The sequence below is a fragment of the Lissotriton vulgaris genome, chromosome 3_1, assembly GCF_964263255.1.
Source record: "Lissotriton vulgaris chromosome 3_1, aLisVul1.2, whole genome shotgun sequence".
NCBI lineage: Eukaryota > Metazoa > Chordata > Amphibia > Caudata > Salamandridae > Lissotriton > Lissotriton vulgaris.
This window is the reverse complement of record NC_141689.1, coordinates 1,827,842,052-1,827,868,553: the sequence shown is the minus strand read 5'-3', so window position 1 is coordinate 1,827,868,553 and position 26,502 is coordinate 1,827,842,052. Positions and strand designations below refer to the sequence as shown.

The following is a 26,502-nucleotide window of genomic DNA, read 5'->3' as shown; positions in this document are numbered from 1 at the left end:
ATATGATACTAAGCCCTGAAGAAGCCCGTGTTTGGGCGAAACGCGTAGGCTGTGGATTTTGGCTGTGGATTTTATGAACACAATAAAGGCACTTGAAAATCACGTCACCGTCTTGACAACCATTACTCCTGTCATCTATGTTGACTCAAATGCATGGCATCTGAAGCCATAAAGTAGTACTGATACGCTTTGCCTCTCCACTGTTGTGTTAAACAAGTTTATATGTTAAGACCATTTCTGGTGGCTGGTCTTAGGAGGTGGGCAGAAGTGGAAATAATAGCGTAAACCAAAAAACGGTTGTAATAACTGTCGGTTAGTGCAGCAATAGTACCTGCCACCCTTTCTGTGTTGCAAACCACCAATTGCAAAATTGCAGTCAAATGTTTGACACATAGTCTACTTGCATATGTACATCATGAATACAGTTAGTACATTAAACCTGAAATGCGATTTCCTCATCACCCCCTTCACTCAGAACCCTCATCGGTTACTGTCAGAGGTGGAGCACAAATATACCCCCTATATTTATTCCATGCTCCCCATATTCGCTCCCATTTCTTGGGACAACGCCGGTGTACATACGTCCCCCTCTCTGCCACCATGGCCCCATCCATGTCTTCAGACCAGTCATGTAGCGTTGGTGAGCACCTTGATCCTCACAATCGGGCTATATTACGTTTGGCGAGCATCATCCCAAGGGTCGTCCAATCCTGTAATGCGTGAGTAAGTTCAGTGGGCTCCCATATGTTAGAGAGCCCATTTCTAACAAATACCATTAAACTTAGAGTAACTGATTTATTTAGGTAGACTATAAGGGTAGAGAAATTAAACAGCCCTCCATAATCGGTCTTGCCTAACCTGTCCGTGCCGGAAAGAGTGGTCTTGCAAGTCCGTGTGTGGGACTATGTTTTGACTGTGTATGGGCCTGTTTAATGATCTGGTGGGCCGACTAATACTGCTTATATCTCTGATAGTACCACAAATATTGCCTGCAGAAAGCACAAATGAATACAGTTTTCCATACCGTGCAAAACACATAGATAGTGTGTCTTTACAAGTTCAAAGCGGCTTCAATTCGCAGAATCGGGTCACTTTTTTAGCTATCTGATTCACTAATGGGAGACATTTTTATTTTACTGATCGTGCCTATTGTCTGTCCCAGTTTGACCCTGAAGTCCTCATGATCAAAATGCCTCCTTCATTCTCAAAGAAATATGGAAGGGGGAGTTGCGTAACTATTTCATTTACCATATTAGAGCTAAAATCTAAACTACTCCACTTACCCATGTTAACCCAGTTCAAGAAAAATATGAATCTGGAAAAGGTGATTTGGAGCAAGGGCAAAGGTCTACCTACCTGCGTGTATATGTCCCCAATCGCTTAGTCAGTTCACACTCCTACGCAAACACTTGAACCAGTCCTGGCTATGATAATTTTTACGTAATTTATCGAAACGTACATGAAATATTGTTAATAAATATGATACAAATGTGTTTTTTAACGATCTACTAAAGAAAGGTAATGGTTGACACCACCTCAACAGACATGTGTCCCAAAAAGTGTACATCTGTGCTGTTTATTGTGCTGATATTGAACCTGCTATTTATTCTTTTTTTTGCTTGAAATATATACTTTCTATTTTATTTCAGGTAGAAGCAGTCCTATTTCTTGTAATAGAATTCGTTTATCTTCGAGCATTGTTTTATCAAAAAATATGTCCTGCATAGAGTGAGGTCTCACAATTATGTCGAATAAACCAATTTAAGACATTTCTTCAAAGTTTTATATAACAGTCGAAGATTTGGCCATGTTGTCCACTGCTCAAGGTGACCCATCCAAAGCGGGAACGCATCTGCTTGAAAAATGATATTCATAAAGGGACTTTAATACGTTCTGGAATATTATCAAAGTAAAAGACATGCCACTCTTAGCTAATAATTCCTTTGGGGATTTTAGAAGTATGCGACAATGAGAAAAGAGAACTTGAATCAAAACTAAAAGTGAAGTGTGAAAGTGCAGAAATACTACTGCACTCTTTAGGGCCCGACTGACAAACAATTGCATACATATACTTCCTGTTGAATTGTTCATTTGATTAGTATGGATGTATGCATTACGCGTGCTAAGTTTCACCACCCACAGTTTCATCAGGCATGCTGAAAGCCAAACCGACCACTGAGCCACCAATAATGAGAGCCCATATGGGATGTGTCCAAGGGTATTCTTGCAGTTAAAACATTTAGGAATTTGGTGCAAGTAGAAATATGAAACTAATCCTTAGAGCAAACATGTTCACCCCATCTGTCAATCAGAATGGAATAGTTTCACCCGCGGTGTATTGTCAATAGCATGAGCTTCCAAGACGAGTTACATAAATTGTACCCTCTTCTGGGAAACAGTGCTCGAGCACCTGTATTTACTGGTGTGTGCATAAGTTGACAAAATTGGGGATTACTTGTTGAATTATTGTTTTGTAAATCTACTTTCTGATAATACCATTTTATAAGCTTTAGTCGTTCAATTCAGCAATATGCAATTGAATTGGATTGAAGTGTGTATGGATAGGGTTATGGAGACTGCCAGCAGCAGTCTCTATGGTTAACGTTTATACTATTAAAGACCCTGTAGGAGCCAGTAAAGTGTGTTTTAACAGAAATAAATACTTTATATATTTATGTCTAATAGGGATTTATATTGTTTTCATTTACTCCATTCCATTATTTGTTGTAAATCAAACTACTATGCAGTTGTTTTTATATTTAAAAAAAAACATTTAAAGTAACCAGGGTGTTGGCTTTGTAAGCAAATTATTTGTAACCGAAAATAAAATATCTATTTTTTACTAATTTAGGGCAGCACAACTACCTGTGCGCAGGAAGGAACGACTGTATTATTGACAAGATTAGAAGAAAGAATTGCCCAGCATGCCGATTGCAGAAATGTCTACAAGCTGGAATGAATTTAGGAGGTAAGAATATTCTGAATTCATTGACGTTTTGGCAGTCAAATGGTGTTCTGTGCTGCTGATGTTTGACTTGCGTAAAAAAAATATGTGTGATGAATGTTGTGTTTAATGTAAACACCATGGGTTTCAGGGCACTGACTTTACACACAGATTACAGGTACATTCATTCTTTTTCAGGGAAAACAATGCACCTTGTTACAGCTGTTGGTAAACTCTTTAACTCAGAAAGCTCATTATCATCCACAAGGGTATCCTAGGCCTCAGCAGATGTGTATGCGTAGCCCTGTCTATGGTAGGTTTGGTTAATTGAAAAGCAAGGTCTTCCACTTCTTGCATAATTCAAGAAGAGGGGAGGATGAGTCTGGCTGCAAAGTCCTGGATGGTTTGTAGTCTTCTAGTGAGTTGCTTGGTGATCCCGGTGGAGAGGGTGTTTCCGTAGTCCAACTTGCTGATGACAAGTGCATGAATGACTGTTTTTCTGGCATTGCTTGGGGCCTATTTGAATAGCTTGCTCAGCATCTTTTTTCAGGGTGTGGAAGCAGGATGCAGTGACGGCTTTGACTTGAGTGTCCTCTTCAGTTTGTCATCAATGATTATTCCAAGGTTCCTGGCATAGGTGCTGGATGCTAGTCCATGTTCGGCCGGACACCAGTTGGAGTCCCATTGTGAGGAGTTTGTGTCGAAGATTACTACTTCTGCTTGAGAAAGTTGGCTTTCATCCAGTTACTGAATTCAGTCATGCAGACGGCACACTTGTTTCTTGTTGTCGGGGTTGTGTTCGAGAGGGAGAGTATGAGTATTAAGTCATTGGCATAGCAGAGGATGTTGATGTGTGCGTGGATGACGTTGGCCAAGGAGATGGTGTATGTGTTGAAGAGGGTGGGGCTGAGTGTTGAACCTTGAGACACTCTGTAGATCAGTTTGCAGGCTTCCAAGGATTAAGGTGTCAGGCCAACAGCCTGTGTTCTATCAATTAAGAAGGTGCAGATACCATGGAGGGTGAGTCCTTGGATGCCAATTTGGAGCAGACGCCTGATGAGGGTGGGGTGTGAGACCCTGTGGAATGTTGCAGAGAGGTGCAGACTAATGAAGGCTGCCGTGTCTCCTCTGTCAAGATCATGCGGATGCCATCTGTTGTGGTGATGAGTGCTGTTTCTATTCTGTGGTTGGGCCTGAATTCAGACTGTGTGGTGTTGTAAAGCTGGTGGTTGCTCATATGGTTTGGAGAGGCATTAGTTGATTAAGATCTCAAAGACCTTAGCTGAATACAGTAAGAGGGAGATAGGTATGTAGCTGTAAAACGTGGCTGGCTTCCTGAGCAGGAGCATGATGATGCCATATTACTAGGTGTCCAGGAACGAGTCTGAGTCGATGGAAGTGTTGAGGTTGGGTTATAGTGGTCTGTTGATTGGTAGGAATACTTTGGTGTTGGTGGTGGAGGCAGGGGTCCAATGAGGCCCCCGAGTGGATGATCTTCATGCTAGCAGCGTTGTTGATTGTGTTGACAGCGGCCCACAAGATCAAGGTTCATTCTTCGCCCGTGATAGGAAGTTGACTTGCGATGGAGATTGGGTCCATTGAGGGTCGAAGTTTGCGGTATATGGAGGTGATTTTCTTACACAATAATTCTGAGAGCTTGTTGCGAAGGTCTTCTAAACAGGTGATGTTGCTGGCAGGAAGCACAGTAAAAATATAACATTGAAAAACGTATGTATAACTGAACTAAAAAGAGCGACAAGAAATATAATATGAAATGCAAGGAATACAGCCTCAAGATTAACCTGTAGTTTACCAAAAATGTAAGAATGACTAAGTAGGTAGCTAAGAACTCTTTCATTTAAAAGCGGAAATAGATCTAAGAGAGAGAGATCAAGAAGGTAATGCCAACAGCTTTGTGTAAATAACGGTTTTATAAATGATAAACACCCTTTACCCTTGGGAAAAGTTATGTTCCCTGATCAGTTGGCTATAATTGTAAGACTCATTAATATGATCCATGCATTGAATCCCTCAAAACCTGCTGACGCTGGTAGTGGTGCTTATGGACAATATAATACTAGATAACTGGAGAGACACTAGAATAGTATTGGTATTTAAGAAGGAGTCACAGAATAAGAATGGCCACCCTCTCTCAGTATTGAGCCCTAAAGTTAAGTATTTGTCCGATTGCTTCAAGCGATGTAATAGATTGGGCGAATGTGAATAAGACTGTGTCCCCATAAAGCAATGGCTTTATGAATAACGTCCTCTTCCAAGCACAGTCCAATGGTGCTGGCTCTTCTGGCACGTTGCACCAAGTCCCTTGAAACTCCCCTACAACAACAAGGTGGTGTTAAATATTAACCTATACTTTTTGCCTATGATGGTTTTGATTTTTCCTTTTCATCAAGACTAATGAATGGGAAAATGTACAAACTTAAATGGAATTTCTAAATACAGAAATGTTGCCAATATGGGGACATTTGCACAAGTACAACTGCGATGTTTCGGGAGGTTCTTGCAACGTCCCTCTGCAAAATTAGGCGAACACCAGCAATCTTGTAAGTTTGTGGGTACCCAAACACCCCGTGCTGACAGTTTCCCATTCTAAAAATACTTTCATATTTTCCCCTGGAATATTCAGTGCTTTTCAAGGGTAGGAATGGCAACAGAACAGTCTCTTAGCTAATGGGTGTGTAGGATGAAGGAATTTCTCCATGTGAAACACATTTTTCCCATGGAGAAACAAAAAGGTTAGAGTGCACATGCGCATCTTCATCAGATTTCCCGATGCACATGTAAATATTCTTGTAAATCTTTCGCTACATTCGTTTTCCATTTGAAAATATTCTTTCTGACTGGAAAGTTGGAAACAATCGTGTTGCAGCAAGGAATAGTGTGTGTGAGTGGGATGGAGTTAGTTGGTACATTAGGAGTTGATCAGAAGGAGATGGGCTCTGAGGCCACCTTCAAAAGTAGTGACTGTGTGAGTGGCACATGGCTTGGGAGGACTTTCAATGTATTGGCCTATCAAGTATAAGGCTCGAAGCAGGGATATAGTATAAAGGGTTTTGAGGTTAAATGTATAGGACAGTGTCCTAGTAGGGATGTTTTGCCAGATCCGGGGAGAGAGGTCTGTGGGGTATGCCATGGCCTGCATTCATTAGTGAGTGAGGAGGTTCTAGAGTACTTCGTATTTTATTGATAGCAATGTGGCATGAAGGGTGAGTTTTTAGGACAACAAGAGTTTCTGTCACATTTCAGAAGAAAACCAAGGGAAAGAGTAAACGGGAAATCCAGCAATGTTGAAATCTATGCTGCATCCATCTTTGGTTTGAGATTGGCAAATAACTGTTTATGAGGCATTCTTGCCCGGGTGACAAAGTTGAGGCACAGGGCCGGACTGGGAACCAAATCAGGCCCTGACAAAGTGCTCGGCCGCCCCTCCCCCTCCCCACTGGGGGGGTTGGAGGTGCCGATGAGCTCTTTGCTAGGGCCAGTTTTCTGCCGATTTTGTTGCAGGGCCGATTTTGCAGCTATGCTGCAAAAACGGCCCTGTAACAAAATCGCCCCCCAGGGGCTCAAAACCGGCCCCCACCCTTGCGGCGCACCGGGGGATTGCCCGGTGCCTGCTATGGCCAGTCCGGGCCTGTTGAGGCAGTGCCTTCATCACAAAAGTTCCCTTGGGGTTCATGGAAAGATGCAAGATTAAAAAAAGCAGTCTTAATTCAAAAATGTGAGAGAGCTGATGTATTTATTTGTTTTGCACGGGCCCAATATTTCACCTTTCAAGTGCGGTATAATCCCACACTGTCATTTGAAACTAGGACCATACAGAGCATCCCTATTGCTAGGCAAAAAACCAAATGTAATTATGATGGGTCTCTTCTCTTCAGTTAGCCCTAGGTGGGAAGGGACAGATACTGACCTGCTCATGGGTACGACTAAATATTGCTGCTGTAATTATATATACTTATTAGTTTGCATATATAAAGTCCCCTAGTATCAATGAACTATTACAGTAGTGAAACCATCACTTTAGTACGTGCTAAACAATATATAGCATAGACTAGCAATGTGCTCTACTACTTTACTTCTGATCCTCATCTTTTGAATCCCCAGACGCCCAACTGAATCAAGACATTTCTCATGCAGCAGCTCTTGCACAGCAATAGGTGGCACCATAAGGATCCACAGCGGTTCTGTCTCACCTCTGGAGTTGCATGTAGGTATCATACTTCCATGCTGATGTCATTTCCTCTTTGTCTATGCACCTCGATGTGGATGCGGCGATCTACAGGATCTGGAAAGCTGGGTCAAGGATGAGTACATTTTGCCATTTTTCCAGTCAAGTTTCAGGGTAGGAGCATCAGCCATCAACAATATTATAGCACTGGCTTATTTGGTGGATCGGGCCTCTCAAGCCAGCAACTCTTCACTTTTTGCTTGCTTTGTCGACTATACTGCAGCATTTGATAGGGAGAGGCAAATACGCTGGAACAAACTAGCCAACTGGGGAAACCCGAAAAAATTGCTGCAGGCAATAATCTCACATTATTCACAAACATGAATGCGAGTCCAACTAACACACAATACAGTAACACCTGAAGTTCACACCGAGAAAGACGTAAAGCAAGGCTGCGTCCTGGTCCCTGTGCTCCTTAATTTGTACATCGCAGACCTTGGGTAATCATTAAAAGCTGCAAGCCTGTTTGTATCGAAAATCGTCAAGAAGCGTCTATTCCTCATGCAATCTGCAGATGAAGTGGTCATCATGTGGGGGATGCCAAGAGGAGGATGCAAAAAGCACTGGATGCCTTACATCATTGAAAATAAATAGGTTGCAAACTACACTAAAACAAAGGTTGTCACTTTTGGAAGATATCCAACAAGAACAAATTACAATGGGCTCTAGACAATTTAAAAATAACAAGTGATACAAAACACAACTATTTAGGCATCTGGTTCAGTGCTATGTGAGGGTCAAAGCTGCATGCCACTGGAATGGGAGAGAAAGGAAAGGCACGACCTACGCTCTATATAAGCTCACTTCAAATCTACACAGTCCAACCACAGAAGCCATCCGGAGGGTAATCAGAGCAAAACTTCTCCCAACCATTTGCTATGGCCATTTTGCCTTCCCCGGGCCTTAACATTGACAAGAAAAAAGGATGTAGTGCGTAACCCATAAGTGCATTTTTGGCATTCCAACTCATGTTCGAAACTTTTTAATACACCTAGAGCTCACCCTCTGCAAACAATCCCTCAAGTCTGTATCTCATCTGCACCTACAATTAAAATATTTGGTTCCGAGAGGAACTCATAGACCACGTTTCTGATAGCCTCACGCGGAAAACTGAATCTGGTCTAGGAAAGCTGAGATGAAAGCCCATTCTCACCAACACTATTAAAAACTGTTTTTAAAAAGCAAGTGATGCTCCTCTCTAGGCAGGAAGACATCAATAATATTCAAGAGTCTGAATCCAATATTAGGATGATCATAAATTCATACAGGGAGTGCTTAATCCATCAGTATCTGAACAGTGCACTGAGGAAGGCAACTCTAAAGCACATTCTCTATGCAATACGTATGGCCCTAACTGTTTAAGAGCTCCATGCATGTGGGAAACTATGCACGGGGTTAGGGCCGTTCAGACTTTGCCAACTAAGAGAAGAAACCCTGGAACATCTTACATGCATCTGCCCGGCTCTATTGAATGCATGCCACACTTTACTAAGACAAGTTTTTTTAGCACATGAAGTGCGCACATGTATTGGAGCTAAAGAGCTGCTCTACTGCTTTGAGACCCCGGTAGATCTGGGCAAAATTCGGGAAATTCATGTCTGTAGCTAAGTCACTGCCGAAAGATCTCCTGCAGTAGATGTAGTGGCACAGCGTTAATATCAACTTCACTGTATTAAAAGTATCCCCCCGAACTATGTATTGCAAAGTATGACTGTATCTCTGCAGCTATGGAATCCGAAATACTGTTACACTGACTAGCACTGACAGCACTTTCTGTCCAGAGGGTCCATTGCAGGCAGTTCAGAGGCAAATGAAGGGCACTCAATGGACTAAAAGGACAGTGGATGCATCGGAGACACGAAGATCAGATCTCTTGGAGTGTGAGGGAAGGATTTTGTGCACTATAGCCTGCCTGGTGCTAGGTCTGCCCTTATGTTTGCTCGTCATGCAGTTCTTTGTGCAGGAGACTAAGAGCCAGATGTGTGACCCTTCCAATTTGCAAGTCGCAAATTGTTTTGTTATGCAGCTCACAATTTGCAACTCGCAAAAAGTGACTCTCTCCATAACTGAACAGGTTTGTAAGTACAAACCTCCATTCTGCATGCCGCAGCGTGCACATATGTATGATCTTTGGTCCTGACGAAAGCGACTGACTCTTAGAAGCACTTAGACGGATGTCTGAAACATGTTGGCCACATTGAGGATAACTGGGATCATCTTAAGTCCCACAAGTATTCACCACGGTTTTTAAAAGTTGACCTAGACCTCCAGTATTAAAACACTAATTGTGGTAGGAGTACCTGAGACAATTTTAAAGTCACCATTCACCATCACACACACTGTCACAATCAGCCGGGCGGTTGTGTTTTTAATAATATTACTTAGAATTATTTTGTGTCACATATTTCTTTGCTAAATCCCACACAATATTTTTAATCTGCACAGTTGCTACTTAACCTACCTGAATCTGTCGATTAGGAGCAGATCAGGGGCGCTAGGCAACACCGGGGACTGCCGCCGAAAACCGCTGCCGCCATCTTAGAGGTCTTCGGAGCGGGTAGCGGGCTAGTTGTTGGACGCAGTTAGGATAAAGGGACACCTTTGAGTGTACGCGCAGCGGACGCTCACCTGGCCCGAGCCTAGGGCCAGAAACCCTGGCACAAAAATAACGAAGGCAAAAGTAACCAATCCACCTATACAACGAGCGTGCAATATAGGGACTCGCAAATATGACTCCAATTCTCTGAAAGCTCTCAATAAATCCCTAGCATCTAACTGTATCAAAACCCATGTTATCTCTGATCCTTTCCTCTGTACTCACTGCGGATTTCACTTCACCCCCACATTTATCGATGCACAAGTAACCCCCCGTCCCAAAACTTACACCATGAAAAGCATAAACTGTCGCTCACTCCCCAAACACAAAGCAAATATTTTTGATCTATTACTAAATGACCAGCTTGATGTGGTCTTTCTCACTAAAACCTGGCTCCATGAGAGCTCAGGGCCTGATATAGCAGTAGCCCTACCCTCCAACTACGCGATAGCCAGATTAGATAGAACTAAAAGGATTTGAGGCGGAATTGCAGTAGTTTTTGAAAAAACTACTGCTGCACTCTGGAGCCACTAACCATCACCACGTGCAAAGCTGCTCTATTTAAACTTTCTCTTTCCCCTAATTTCACTTTCTCAGGAGTATTAATATATCGACCTCCTGATTACCATGCTAACTGGATCCCCACTTTTGTGGAAGAGGTTTCATCCTTTGCCACTAATAATGCTAATTACACAGTTTTAGGCGAAGTAAACTTACATCTGGAAGACCCTACCTGCACTAATAGTACTAGACCCATATCGGACATGACCTCACTAAATCTAAAGCTTTTAAACTCCGGTCCCACCCACACAGCAGGAAACTTCCTCGATCCTATCTTTTCCAATCTTAGTACTATCATCTGCTCCCCTGCATTTCCCACCAGCTGGTCTGATCACTACCAGATACATTTCAATCTGAGCTCCGATAAGCTCAACTCCAATAATACCAAAGGAGTAGGAGAAACACAAAGAAATTGGAAAAAACTTGACATCGGCAAACTTAACGAATGTCTTGAGAAACACAAACCTATCCTAGAGCATAAAGTTGGCCCCCTTGCTGAGTCCGTCCAAAAATGCCTCTCTGAAGCCATTGACACCTGCCTGCCCACCACCAAATACAAAAGAACTATCCATCGCCCTCCAGCGCTTGGTATAATGATTCTTTAAAAATCTCAAAAACTAGCTGCAAGATCCTCGAAAGAAGGTGGAGGAAAAATTATGATCTATCTTCCAAACAGAGTTATAAGGTGGCTCTGAGCAAATACCACAAAGAATGCAAACAAGCTCGCACAACTTTTGTAAATCTAACACTCTGTAATGCCTCTAACTGTGCCAAAAGACTTTTTAACACAGTAAAAGAATTCGACGGCTCAGAGACCGTAGCCAAACCTCCAATAGTATCTCAAACTAAATGCGAGGACTTAGCAGCCTTCTTCATAAATAAAGTTGAAGGTATTTACCAAGAGATAATCTCGCAGAAACATGCACATGACAGCGATGCGAACATTAATACACTCTCACCTATGGTATATCATCCCCCCGATGTACCTGAGTACAATGAAATAGTCGGGGACCACGTCATAACGGAATGGCCTGACCTAACAACCGAAAACACGGACACACTCCTGAAATCTATCAAATCGGGTTCACCTATGGACCCACTGTTAGCCAACATTCTGAAACAACTAGATCACTCTGTGTTATCTGTTCTAACGCATTTTCTTAACACATCAATCAAAGAAGCAGAAATTCCCCCTACATGGAAACATGCCATGATTCACCCACTGCTAAAGAAACCTAATGCAGATCCTAATGACATTAAAAATTATCGTCCTATATCTCTGCTGCTGATTCTGTCCAAAGTCCTGGAAAAACACATACACATTCATCTTACGCAATATGTAGCCACACATCACTTACTTCACCCCTCTCAGCCAGGTTTTAGGGTGGGCTTCTCGACAGAAACCACCCTCCTAGGTGTCACAGAAACTATCCGCCAGAATTTGGATAAAGGAGAAACAGTGGCGCTTATTCTGCTTGATCTGAGCGCCACTTTTGATACCATCTCATACACGGTACTCTTAAACACACTGAGAAAAATCAGTATAGGTGGAGCAGCTCCCAACTGGATCCAGGCATTCCTCTCAAATAGAACCTTTCAAGTCTTCTCCCAAAAAGCTTGCTCCAAAACACATTCCTTTGCACATGGAGTACCTCAAGGCTCCATCTTGAGCCCGTTACTTTTTAACCTTTATGTAATACCCCTGGCAGAGCTAGCAGAGAAATCTGGTCTGGTAATCTTTTCCAAAGCAGATGATTCACAAATCATGTTCTTATTATCTGCACAAAACCCAAATGACACCTCTACACTCAAGACAGGACTCACCAACATTGCAGCCTGGATGCAATCCAACATCCTCAAATTAAACAGGGATAAAACAGAGGTACTCATATTGGGTAAACAAAAAAACCTCTGGAGCACACAACATTCGCCAGACAAAATTAAGGCTCTCCCTACCCCCGCACCTCAAGTACGTAACCTAGGCATACTCCTGGATGACACCTTGAGCATGCAGGCCCAATCAGTAAAAGTCGCGGCCACCTGTTTCTCCATCATCGAATGGCTGAGAAAAATCAGTTGGATGCTGCCAGAAACAACAAATAAAACTATAGTCAATGCCTTAATCACCTCCCGACTAGACTACGGAAACATTCTATACGTGGGCTCAAACAAACAAATAACGCATAGGCTACAGATGGCCCAAAATTCAGCAGTCAGACTTTTATGCAAAGTGCCTAAAAAAGAATCTATCTCCGCTTTTTGACGAAAACTGCACTGGCTAACCATAGAAAATCGAGTAAAGTTTAAAGCACTCACTTACATGCATAAAATCAAAGTTGGGACAGCCCCCAAATACCTTTGCTCCCTGGTCTCACCCTACATCCCATCAAGAAATCTCAGATCAGCCTCCCATGGACGCTTTGCGGTCCCAAAATACAAGCTAGCCCGCATTGGAGGCAAATCTTTTACACACATAGGGCAAACATACTGGAATTCCCTTCCCATTTCACTTAGGAATGAAACAAGCTATTCCAGTTTTCGTAAACAGCTGAAAACGTGGCTCTTCGATAAATAATTTTTCCAGGATCCCTCGTGTTACGGCTTCATGGCATGCGCCAGGAAACCCTTTTGGGTAGCTGTTGCGCAATATAAATTCTAAATAAATAATTAATATAATCACAACAAATCAGGCATCGTAGCACACCCTGGAAGCATTCGGCGACCTAGATGGGAACCAAATAATGAAGCATGTCGCCAACTAGGTTGGTGAGTGAGGGCTCTTTAACCCCTTCCGTGCTTGCGACAGTCAACGGCCATCACGATGACTACCTTACTGGTGCTGCGCACGTCCGTTGACCGACGCAGCCCTTCCCACTCATTAATTCTCCCGCATTGCGGGAGAATTTGCTCCGTGGTTAAGCGGTTAAAAACACCCTGCCGGTTCCAAGGCATCTTAGTCTTCAGGATTACGAGAAATCCATCCTTCTAACTGAAGTTGAGTAGGTGTAGGTAGCGAACTCGTTCTTTTTTGTAATAATAGTTATTGCTTGGGAAGGTGAACAAGTTATCTTTACCCTTCTCTCTCTCCCTGTTGCTTGAATAAAGTATTTGTGCAAGACAGACACACAGTAACAGAATGAATACACTGCAAAAAGACTCTACACAGGTTTAAACAAATTGCGAATATGTATCTGAGTAAAACTAGACCAAAATGACAAAATTGCAATTAGTAGAAGCCGAGATATGATTTTTTAAAGATTAAATACAAAAACAGTGCTTCGAAGTCACTAGTGGTCAAAAGGTTACTTGAGGTCTTGAGGGAGCGGTGCAAATCCAAAGTTCGGGCAGGCCGGCTACAGGCCCAATGCAGGGCCCACTGAGAAAGTACCTTGGATGGGGCAAAGAGTCGACACTGAGGTGACGATAATAGATCTTTTACATGGAGTCGAGTCTGTGCATCATTGTCAAGCTTTGCTAAGGGGAAGGCAATGCGTCATCGAGCTGCGCAAAGTATCATCATTAGGCCACGCAGGCTGTAGAACCGCTGTCGTTGGACAGCCTCTGCGTCTGTGTCAAAGTCCGATGCGTCAGTTCTAATCAGCGCAAAGATGCTAATTCTTCGATTTTGTAGCAAAATAGCTGCAGAACCCGCTTCTGAGGCCCAGAACTTATAGAGGGCACCTCAGGCAAGGGTAGGACTCACAGAAGGCAGAGTCCAGCAGCACCAGCAGAATTGCTGGAAGTCTTTTGTGTCCCTGAGACTTCAGAAAACAGGAGGCAAGGCAGCAAGCCATTGGAGATCACTTGGAGGGAAGGCAGAGTCCAGCTCTCCTTCAGCAGAGTCAGGGAGCAGCAGGGCAACAAGCAAAACATCAGTCCTTCCAGAAAAGCAGTCCAGTTGAGTCCTTTACACAGCTCAGCAGACCTTCTGACAGAGGTCAGTTCAAGATACAGTGTCTGTTTTTAGGGGGTCAGAGACCCAGTACTTATACCCAAAACTGCCTTTGATGTAGGAGTGACTTCAAAGCAGCTCTTTGAAGTGCACAAGAATCCCTTCCAACCCTGTCCTACCTGCCAGGCTATCTGTGGGAGGTAATTCAGTGTGTTGTGTGTGGACAGGACTCTACCTATTGAAGTGCGTGTGTCAGCCCCTCCTATTCCACACTGCACAAGAAGACCCATCATAATGCAGATGAGTGATCAGAATGCCAGTAAGCCTCACCTTCCTGTGTTTGTGGCTGTCTAGAGGCAATGCACAAAGTGTAACTGTCACCCAACCCAGACTTGCATTGGAGGAAAGCTGTCAGACACATACAGCAGTAAATGCATGGAAATGTCCACTTTTTAAAAGTGAAATTTCTAAAACAGGAATGTTAATTTCAACTTCACCAGTAAGGAGGATCTGAAATATGAAAAAGCTACTCCTTTTCTGATCAAGAATTACAGCTTAAAAACGTATTAAGGAATTCCCAATGCTTGCCTATGAGAGGGGTAGGCCTCACAGTAGTGATTAACTAAATAGACTATCATTACCAGGACATGCCAAACACAAAAGTAAATGTCCTACCTTTTATTTGCATGGCACCCTGCCCTCCGGGTTACATGGGGCCCACGTTAGGAGTGGCTTATATAGTTTAAGGCCTGGCAAGTAGTTTTGAATGCCAAGTCAAAGCGGCAGTAACCTGCACACACAGGCACTGCAGTGGTAGGCCTTAGACAGGTTTGAAAGGCTACTTCTGTGGGTGGCACAATTAGTCCTGCAGCCCATTAGTAGCATTTGAAGTACAGGCCCTGGTATATGGTATACCACTTTACAAGGGACATACCCGTACAACAAATATGCCAATCAGGTATACACAAATGTCATCATGATTAGGTTAGAAGCACATGCACTTTAGCACTGATCAGCAGTATAAAACTGCTCAAAGTCCTAAGCCAACAAAAAGAATCTGCAAAAGCAAATAATTTGGTGAAAGACTACCCTAGGGATGACAGGTCTAAAATGCGGCAAGTGGAATTTATGGATGTACTGATCTACTGTGGTGTATAAATAAATATTTTTTATTGAATATTTGAGAAGATTAGAAGAGAATTAGTAGTTTTTACAGAAACGAATATACATTAGACTTAACTCCAGCCTGTGAGTAAATGAGATTGTAATATGAATTATAAAAAAGAAACCTTAAACCTTTTTGAATTAGAAATTCTCCAGCCTAATTTGACAATAAACTGAAAAAGCACAGCAAGAGTTAGTAAATAGTAAGTCAAGTGAGAACGTCGGGCACGTGTTGCTCTTAGGACAATGGTATTTGAGTGCTGGTCTTTAAAACGTCAGCACAAGCATTCAGTTTATAGAAGGGAAGAGGGGTGGAGGTTTTTCACAGTAATTGTGTATGAGTAGCATCCTGGCACTAAGATGGCAATTAGAAAAGTAATCTGCAGTCATGTCGTGTTGAGGTCCTGATTTGCAGAATTGACGCAAATGGAACTTAGTACTGCAAACAATCTGCTGGTATGGTGGATTGTTCCTATTACCAAGTTTTACTGGATGAAAAGGGGGGTCTAAAGAGGTGGCTTTGCAAGATGCAATGATACAACATTTCAAATATGTGAGTATCCAGAAACATTGTTCATGTTGTTTCTTACCCTGCAAATGCACATAAAAGTACTCTACAAAAGTATATTTCCTTGGTTGGAAAAGGAAGTGGCACCCTCATATCCCATCGGGTGTATGAAAAGGTTTTGTCCTCAAGGTGCTTTTTTCTTGTGGGAAAAACAGATGTGTATGCAGCTAAATATATCTGTCACACTTATTCATTGTCCGCAGGTTACTTGAGTGTGAGTCCACTTACAAATAAACAAGGCTGCAGACACGACTGGGCTGTTTTGAGAATCTCCAAAAAAGTAAGGCGCAAACCATAGGTATAAATCTATGATGGCTAGATTATCGGCTTCGTCCTAAGGACTATGAAGCTGATCTGTGGCGTATTCTGTATTGTTGGTTTACATGTGTGTGGTCTTGTTCCCTCATGTTGTCAGTGGTTTAATTTCTTTAAGCATCTCCTTACACAGCTCATACTACTCTAAACGCTCGGTGTTTAAAAGTGAGAAAATGGCACTTTCACGGCCTGCATTGTGCCTGCACGTCGCTAGAGGTTCAAGAATAGTCTTTTCTTTCGCACTTCTGCCTGCCTTTGCTAGTCTCCTGTGCTCAGAAGTAGAGTTCTGAAGTGGACGCGGAATGTTGCTGGGTTATCGCATAACTCGCGTAGAGGTGGACTAGCCAGAGAATTTTTAGGCAGGACCATGCCAAGTGTTTCTCTTGGCTCCAAAAGCCAGAGCACGCGCAGCCTTGCCAATGACACTTCACGTGCAGCAGCAGCAAATACAAAATATATGGGAGACAAGCCGTCACTAAAAACCACTCTTAACGCCACAAGCTGTTTGTTGCAATGATGTTGTTTGTTTTGAACCTATCAGGCCACTCCTTGGGGAGACTGGGGTTCGACCTGGGCTGGCTCTTCATCTTTTGTAAAGAGTTAGGCCCAAATCAAGCCAGATAAGCTACTGCCAAAGAGACACGCTCAGCATTCACTTGTGTAGTGGAACTGCCCTGCGGCAGGTAGCTAGCTGACTGTGAGGTTCCCATGTCACGTCATACCGGATACAATGGTGGCCCATTTAACGAGCAGTTTCTTAGGAAACTTCGAAGCTATAGTCTGCTGCCTTGTAATGTGTGATCAATTTTAAGGCACGCGCTATCTCCAACAAATATATATTAACTAACCATAGCAGCCGTGCTTGCAAGCGCTCTCTGTTTTTCGAAGTAAAATCTACATTTTGGAATATGAAATGTTCACTTCCGTTTCAGGCAGTGTTTGAAATAGAAGAATGGAAGTGCAGGTACTCTGTAGCTGAGTACCTGCTTGTTTCTGAGATGTGCCGGTCCCCTCCAAATAAAAGTATTACGTCTCGTGAGAAGTGCCGGTACTCTCCCTCTCAAAGCAAAAGAAAGTGATGGTGCTCCGTACCCGGCATTTCAAGCACTAGTTTCAGATCTAAAAATACAAACGCGTTCCTTGAACACAACTAAGGCATGCCCCTTGATCCGTGTACTTCGTCGCATTCCTGAGAGTTAGATTTGCTCCATTTTTCTTCACTTGCTAATTGCAGGTTTCCGTTTTGATGTTTTAATCAAACAAAAGGAGACAGCTGTATTCCGACGGACCCGCGCCAATGCCACGGAGTATCTGAAATGCTGCACTTTCCGTTTGGCTTTTAGCGAGAGCAGCTCAGTGGATAAACACAGTGAAAAGGCGCAGTTTTTCGTTGAGTGACACCAGAAAAAGAATCCCATCAGGCATCGCATCTAAATTACACAGTAGGCCACTGTATATATTGATGTGAGTATTTCATCCAGGATGCGCTGAAGCAATGCTTTATTTTAACGGTCTGCAATTTCCACAGATTGCTTACACAGATAGCTGTAATCTTTGAAAAATTATATATTTTGTCAGTTGACGTCCGTTGTGTCCTCAATGCTGCCTCTGCTGCGTTATTGTGCTCGTGTTTCATGTTATCAACATATGGATTATTGAAAGACACGTAACACAATTAGTTTCCACACCTTTTACCTGTTATCTTCGCCTGTGCGAGGGGTCGCCGAGGATAGGGTCTGTGCTCTTTCCAAGTTCATCTACCACACGTCTCCATGGCCATTTCATTTTACTCTATTTACTCGAAGTGTGTCAATAGCTCACGTCTCGACATGGAACCATTGCGACATCGCAAATTATCTAGGGGTGGGCGGAATTTGCGTAGTCGCACTACGCAAAGCTACGCAAAACGTTAAAAAATCTCTGCGAGCACACAGAGTTCCGCGAACATGCGGAATTGCTTGTTCCGCCCATTCGCAATGTTTTTTTCCTGTTCGCGAACGCTGTTTGCGTGCTCGGGGGTAATATCTCGCAAACATGCATTTTGAAAGCGCAAACAAGCAAAAAATTCCGCGAAGCAGCGGATTGCGGAATTTTGGGCAATTCTGCGGAATGCAAAATTACACAAATTCCGCAAGCAGAACAGAATTTACAGCCCAGGCCTAATTATTACGTGGTCTCCCATATGTTATCAGTGGAGTATGAAGCGTGGAGAGGAGGTAGTCGAGGGACGTGTTTCTGCGAGTGACATTTCACCATAGTTTGGCTTCCTGCACGTGTACAGATCTTACTGTATTTGAGTAAGAAATTAGTCAATCATTAAGCGGTCATCCGTGGTACTCTGCCATTGTGCCTCTTAATCCTAGTCCCCAGTCGCGGGTTTATTTAACTATCAGTGTTCGTTAATTCTTCACTATGCAAATGGTAAATATCACGTACTGTGCACACAAAGGCCATGCCAAGACTGGCTGCAGCTTCTAGCATGTGCTGGCCCTGTCATCATGCCTGTTGGTACATTAATAATGAAGGGTTGTTCATTTATATTTTTTACGAGCGCAAACCAGGCAAAGATGGTGTCAGCACTTCACACACAAGAAGTGCACAATGTTCAGGGATGCACTTTCAGGTGTTAGGAATACATTATGTGCAAGGAGGGCAGAAGAGTTGCCATTCAAGGTAAAACATTACAAAATGTACAAATGATAATACAGTATAAGCAATGAGAGTCTCCGCTACAAAGGAGCAAGCTGGAGAGTTATTTGTAGAGTTGTGTGTGCCTATTAAACGTACAAGCGATATTAGTTCCGTTTGAGGTGAGGAAAGGAACAAAAAAAACAGGGGGCTAGTGATACTTATCCAACAAGTAGGGAAAAGCTTATGAAAAATATGCAATGGTGACATCTCCTGTAGAAAAGAAGGGAGATTGAGGAGGATGGACATAGTAATATAGGATGAGTATAGATCAAGGGAAAGAAAATAAGTTGAAAGACATGTGAGGTGATATGTCATACACTCAGGTGAGTATATCTCCTAAAGACAAGCAGGACAGTAGATGAACCACAGTTGAGTGTTTAGAGGGAAAGAGTAATAGTAGCACTAAATTGGGAGTGGTTGTTAAAGGAATATAGAACAGAGCATGGAGCTCCAAATGCAAATATAAAGAGAAGCAGTGAGAAGGACACAACGTGGCCATGCACAGTGAGAAAAGAGTAGTGAGGAGCACACCTAAGGCTTAGCGTAGCTTTTAACTCAATGAAAGTATCAAGAGGGTGATGGTGTTTAATAAAGTGGGATTTAGAGCATTCTAGAGTAGAAATGGAGCTTATAGAGATGAAGTATTCTTTTTTCATACTGACTGGGAGCTTTTTTTCCTCAGAATCAGGGGAATGACTATCAGATTTTCTATGCAACAGCCTAAGAAGAATTCTGCAAGATGTGGTTTTCCTTAAGGAATGAATGAACGAGGGATTTATACTATGCACGGCTACTCTGAGGCGTGCCCCTGCGGTAATCGGCGGAGCCCGGTGGTACCTTAAAGTTTGGTATTTCTTAAAGAAGCTTTTTGTAGAAGTATTTAGCATCTAAGCCAGGGTAGCCGTACCATCGAATTCACATGTGTGATGTGGTCATAATTATGCATACTCCAATTAAGCACACAGCTGCATGAAGTGCAATTTTCAGGGCGGTTAGGCAAATTGTCAGAATCCCAGTGACAAGTGAGTTGTTCTATACATCCCGAGTTTCTACAGGGTGCTTGGATTTCGGTAGTTGGTAGTGTTCAGCATTATTGAGCTGTCTATAAAATTTGTCTTGTAGCCCTGTATATTTTGTATGACATTTTTCCCACCTTTTTTCTGCAGGTTTAATGATAATAGAGTTATTATTACATGGGACTATTAATGGCTGTATTTCTTCCTTAGTTATATTTTATGGAGTATATGCTCTTGTGTGTTTGAGATCAGTTTGTGTAAGACAGAGTTCTGGAGGCCTTTTAGAGTTTGAGGAGTTTGAGGAGTAGAAGGTCGAGTGTGATCGTAGAACAGAGACATTAAAAGTCTCATAGCATGGGTTTGCAGAAAATAAAAGCTTCAGTCTTAGTTTCCTAAAAAAAATGGTGGCATTTCCATTTGTAAATTAAAAAAAAATGTTCTCAATTGTAACAAAGGAAAGCCCTATGATCAACAACTACATTTCTATATTAGACAAAATACGGCCTGTGAGCAGGGCTGGACTGGCCGTAGCGGGCACCAGGTGTTTTCCTGCTAGGCCAGATGGGAGGGGACCGGTTTTTGACTCATGGAGGCCAGTTTTGCAGCAGTGCTTCAATATCGGCCCCCTCTAACAACAGCTGCAGCAGTGCTTGACGTTAGCACTCCAACACACCCCCGCCCTCTCTCCCACCCCCAATGGGGACCGGTCGAACAGAATTGCTAAGGCTGGTTCCTGTTCCCAGTTCAGCCGTGTCTGTGAGATTAAAATGGGAACTACGTGGTATTAAATTACCAGTTTCCATCACTGTTTGATGCTGGAGCCAACTCAGTGTGTGCTAGCCTGTATTTGTCAGTTGCCCGTCCAAAGCCATCCATGGTTCCCTGATGCCTTCAGGCCTTGTCTCACTTATATGATCACTGATGGAACTTGAAGGCTTCATTGCCATGCTGACATTAGGAGCCCAGCCCTTACCTGACTATTCAGACTGGGCCAGACCAGCATGCTGTCATTATTGCTCTCACCAGTACCAAGGCCTCACTGTTGTGGATAAGTTTCAGGAGTTTGGGAAATATTGCTGCCTGATTTAGAATGCACAAAGAGTTGCATTTCAAGTCTGTTAATTCATGAGATCATGTCGTGAATAATCAAAATTTGCCCAGCATAGTAACGGTAAATTTCAATTCTATTAAGGACACGGAGGCGAGGATTATGCTTTTCCTTCTTCGCTGTTTATTATATACCAAAAACACAGCAGCCCAGAAAAGCTCCACAAAAAATGCTTATATGTCCCAAACACAGGAAAAAGCATTTAAATCCAGAAACAAAAAACGATTTCCACATAATCCAACTACAAATCCCATCATTTCAGCATAATCCGAGTAACATCAGTCGTTCCATAGTGTCCATGACGACTAGATGGGGTGTCCATCTTGTGTCTTCTCCCTCTTTCTTCGCGTGAGTCATGCCGACTTCACATCAGTCCTGCTTGGAAACTTCATTTCCTAGGGGAAGAGACACAATAGCGTAAGCGCTGTAATCAAAACTTCACGCTTAAACAACGAGATTCAGTTCACTCGAACACTTCAAAAGCAACTGCAAAATCAACAATTATTGTAAGAATGCAAACATAATAGAAACCAAAACCTGGTTACTTACTGAAGTATGGGCGGGAAATCTTACCCCAGGAAGTCTTGGGAGGTATAATCCCCGCCTCCGTGTCCTTAATAGAATTTAAATTTACCGTTACTATGCTAGGCAAATTTCGATTCTATGTCAGGACCTGAGGCTTCAGATTATGCTAGTTCAAAGCTTACTTACGACCAAATGCGCAATGTCCACCACCGGCTTAAAATAAAACCTCTTAAATGTCGAATCCGAGGACCAATCTGCCCCACGCATCAGGTCCTCCACACAAGCACCCAAAGAAAAAGCCTTTGAAGCCATCGCTCCTCTAGCTGAGTGAGCTCCGAATTGCTTCATGTCAATACCTGCTTCTTGCAGGATCCAACGCACCCACCTAGCAATAGTGGGGGAGGAGACAGCCTTGTATGGCTTTCGCAAAGCGATGAGCAATTGTCTTTTGCCTGGAGGGCGGAGTTCTGTTGTCATCTCCTCATACGCCTTGAGGCATTGCACTACGCACAATTTGGGTGAATCTACAAAGGCAGGATAAAAAATCGTCCGAGAAGCGGACTTAGTACGACGGGCCACCGTAAAGGTCACACCGTCCGCAGCAAAAATTCTCACTGAAATGTCGAGGGCCCGCACATCCGAAACCCTCCGACAAGACACCAAACACAAAAGCATGGCCAGTTTTGCCGACAATTCTTTCAAAGAAAGATACTTGTTAGGTTGCCATGAAAGGAAGAGATTTAGAATGACATTGACGTCCCAAAGAACGGAATATCGCGGTTCCGGAGGTAATGCAAGCTGAATCCCACGTAAGAGTCTACATATGAAAGGGTGTTCCCCAACAGGGGCCCCTTCCACCGGCTCATGAGCCGCTGAGATCGCAGAACGCATTGCGTTAATGGTGCGATATGCCAGGCCATCGGAGGCCAGATCTGCCAAAAAATTCAGAATTGGCACGACGCCTGCGACCAATGGATCCAAATCCTGTCAAAAACACCAACGCATCCACTTGGTCCAAGCGGATCGATATCTCTACTTGGTGCCCATGCCTTTGACAAGAGATCCTCAGCCGATCTCGAAAGGCCTGGGAGTGATCAACGTCGCCTGAAAGCCACCACACCATGAGGCTGAGAGCTCCCTGCGTTAGAAGGTTATGCGGTACCCCCTCCGGATTGAGGAGAAGATGAGGAACCCGGGGGAGATGGATTGAAGAATCCCAAGAAAGTTCCAGAAGAACTGGAAACCAAACTTGATATCTCCAAACCGGCGTCACCGCCACCACCTCCGCTCCCTGGCGGCGAAGTTGGGCCGCCATCCGGACGATCATCGCAAAGGGTGGGAACGCATAAGCCCTCTCCTGACTCCAATCTTGGAGAAAAGCGTCCGTGGCTTCCGCGAGAGGGTCCGGTCTCCAGCTGAAGAACCGCGGGAGCTGATAATCCAAACGGGACGCAAACTGGTCAATCGAGAACGGTCCCCAAAGATCGTTCAGTCGCTGGAATAACGGAACATCCAGTTCCAAACACTGGAGTCCCGTAGATGTCTGGAATGCCACCTGATTGGCCTGACCCGGTAAGTATCCCGCTGTCAAGGATACATGGTGGGCAAGACATTAGTCCCAAAAACCTTTTGCCAGATTCGCTAATGCTCGCGACTGAGGACCGCCCAAATGATTGACATATCAGACGGCTGAGACGTTGTCCATCCGCAGGAGAACACATGAGCTCGCTGAGTCCCTGGTCCAGCAACGAACCGCAAAGGACCCCGCCAGGAGCTCCAAGCAATTTATGTGCAACTCCTGCTCTTCGGACGACCAGGCGCTGCCTGTGGAGAATTCCCTGCAGCTCGCGCCCCAGCCCGACCTGCTGGTGTCGGACTCTATCACCAGATCCGGCGCTGAACCGAAGATCGCCCGGCCGTTCAGGGCCTCCATATGAGCGAGCCACCAGGCCATTTCCCCTTTTACCTCCTCTGTAAGGGGAACCAACTGATTGTACGACACGCCGCGACTGAGATGGTGTGCCTTGAGGCGTTGAGGGGCCCGTAATGGAGGGGTCCTGGGAAGATCGCCAGAATGGAAGAGGACAGGAGTCCCACAACTCTGGCGATCTGCCGCAGGGAAGTGTGTGATTTTGCCATTGTTTGCCGCAACACATGTCGGATCTTGGTCACCTTCCTGGACGGAAGACTCAAAGAGGCTTTGAGCGAGTCCACGACGAAGCCGAGGAATACCACGCTCTGGGACGGGGAAAGCATCGATTTGTCTTTGTTGATGATAAAACCTAGCCCCTGTAACAACGATACCGTCATCTGAAGCTGAATGCTGAGCTTCTCAGGGCACTGAGCCATCAAGAGGATGTCGTCCAAATAAACAATCATCCTGATACCTTGGCTCCGCAGGACCTCCACCACTGGATGCAGGAACTTGGTAAAGCACCACGGGGCGGAGGAAAGTCCGAATGGAAGGGCGGTGAACTCACACACCCGACCGTTCCAGACGAACTGAAGAAACTAACGATGCAGTGGATGGATAGGAACCACAAGGTAGGCGTCCTTCAGGTCCAAACGAACCATCCAATCGTTCTGAAGGAGCACATCCCAAAGAAGATAGATCCCCTCCATCTTGAAATGATGATAAGTCAACCAGCCGTTGAATTCCCTGAGGTTGATGACCGTCCGTTTGCCCCCATCCGTTTTCTCCACAAGGAAGATATTGCTGAGGAAATCCGAGGGATGACGAGTTGATTGACCGATGGCCCCCTTGCGGAGTAGCTCTGAGACCTCCTTGTCGATCAACTGCGCATCGGCCAGTGAAAAAACTATTGGGCGAGGGGGGTTCCTCTGATGGGGTTGATCGTAAAACTCTATCTGAAAACCGCGCACGGTCTGAGGGACCCATGCGTCTGCAGTAATTGCGGTCCAGGCCTCTGGGAAAGCCACTAGCCGGCCACCAATTTGGATCTGGTCCGGCAATATTAGACTTACCATTGGAATTGTTATTGCCGGCGTTGTTCTTGTAACCGCCTCGCCCCCTGAAGCGTTGGCCTCTCGTAGGGTAGAAGTTTGTATAGTTGGCAGAGGTATTATATTGACCTCTTCCGGAGCCTTGCCCCTTGTTGGCAGAATTTTGACCGCCACGGCCGGTCGCGTGGCCCCTACAGCGACCGCCCCCCTGGGAAAAACGCTGCTGAAACACCCGCTTGATGCTGGATTGGGCCTTATCAAGGGATGTGAAAGTTGAAACAAACGTGCCCTATTCTTTTATGAACGGGTCCCCGAACAGGCCCCCTTGGGCTACTGCCCCTACCTCCGAGGAGGCCAAATCCCCTAGTTTCGGGTCCAATTTGATCAAGAGGGAACGCCTACGTTCCGTCGAGAGTGCACAATTGGCATTCCCCAAAAATATGACAACTCTTTGCGCCCAATTTGACAAAACCTTGGGAGATATGGCCGCCCCTGACACCTTTGCCTCCTCCGCCATGTCCAGAATCTTAGTAATAGGACCTATGGCGTCCAGCAACTTGTCCTGGCAGCTATGCCAGGACCTGTCTATGCCCTTGCGCGAATCCTTGACAAATTTAGCCATAAACATAGCCATTTTGGCATCCAGTTCTGGTGTCAGAGCGTCTTTCCCCTCTAATGTTGGGCACGGGCACTCCCCCCGCAGACAGCTCCTCGCTTCATTCCCCAAGGGTTTCCGGAGGCGCCCCGCCACAAACTTCGCCACCTTGTCCCCAGGCACCCAGGCAGCCGACCGCGGGTGAATAATATCATCCGGGTCCAACATGCCCGAGCTGTCTGGGGGCAACTCGGCGGCGGAGCTGGACGGGCGGCAAGACCGCGTCGGAATCAACCGGAGACATTCCCCCCGGGGATGAAGGAGCCGTGCCCAAAGACACCGAAGGAGCTGAGGCTGGTGGCGGCGCAGGGGTGGGGTTGGTTGCCTTTGCCAGAAAAGCGTCACGCAGACGCTCAAAGGCATCCCTATCCACACCCTGCGCCCCCCGAGCCTGCCTCCATGCAAGGTCTCTTAGGAGCAGGTGGGTCACCCCCAGAAGGGTCCGGGTCCGAACCTGGGGCACCTAAATGCGCTTGCGCTAACTTGGCGCACTCCTCCACTATCCGAGTGGAGAGGCGCTCTTCCATGGGGCCTACAATGTCTGTAACGCAGCGGTAGATAGAACTATCCACTGCGTTATAGAATTCCTCATCGTTAAGATAGTGGTGAGATTCCTCCTCCTCTTCATAGTACTCCCCCTCCATGTCTATAGGAAACCCTAAGACCCCGAGAGAAGATGAGGGGGAAAACAGTGCTAGAACCTAAGCACCAGTTATGGGCAGGCCGGAGGCCCGCAGATGGAAACCAGAAATAGGGCAGCACCAACCCCTGAGCGCACAGACCCTCACCAAGGACCGGGTCTCGGTCGCCCCCCTTCGTGCGCTCCTGTAGGGACCCCTACAAAGCCTGAGAAACTCAACACTGGGCCCACATGCTGTAAAAACCGCAATTAAGTGCTTCAATACGCCTGCAGGCGGCAGCGCGGTAATACCGCTATACGGACCCTTCCAGGCGTGGAAACAAATTGGGGCAAATACAGACCCCCACAGTGAGGGCGTACAGGTGAGGCGGCGGGGCAAGGCACCGAAGCATCTCTCTCCTCAGCGCGGTTTCCGAACTGTGAGGAAAGCCGCACCGAGACCAGCGAGACGCAAGGGATCCCCCTGGCGGCTGAAAGAAACACTGCGGCTGTCACTGGGAGATCGGGAAAGGGACGGAGAACGTCCCCCCGGTCATGAAAGGGCTCTGAAAGGGAAAAACGGCACAGAACATGGCGATATGCATCAGAGCCCCCCCCCCCCCAGAAAGCATAAACTC

General features: G+C 44.9%; 1 protein-coding gene across 4 annotated transcripts in view; it reads left to right on the top strand.

The window, feature by feature from the left end:
* The window catches only part of NR3C2 (nuclear receptor subfamily 3 group C member 2), an 892,575-nt gene that overhangs the window by 670,729 nt on the left and 195,344 nt on the right, over positions 1 to 26,502 (top strand). For all 4 annotated transcript variants that reach the window (XM_086962278.1, XM_086962276.1, XM_086962277.1 and 1 more), the window contains exon 4: positions 2,852 to 2,968. In XM_086962278.1, coding sequence (XP_086818404.1) covers positions 2,852 to 2,968 — 117 coding nt within the window. The remainder of the gene's footprint in view (positions 1 to 2,851; positions 2,969 to 26,502) is intronic.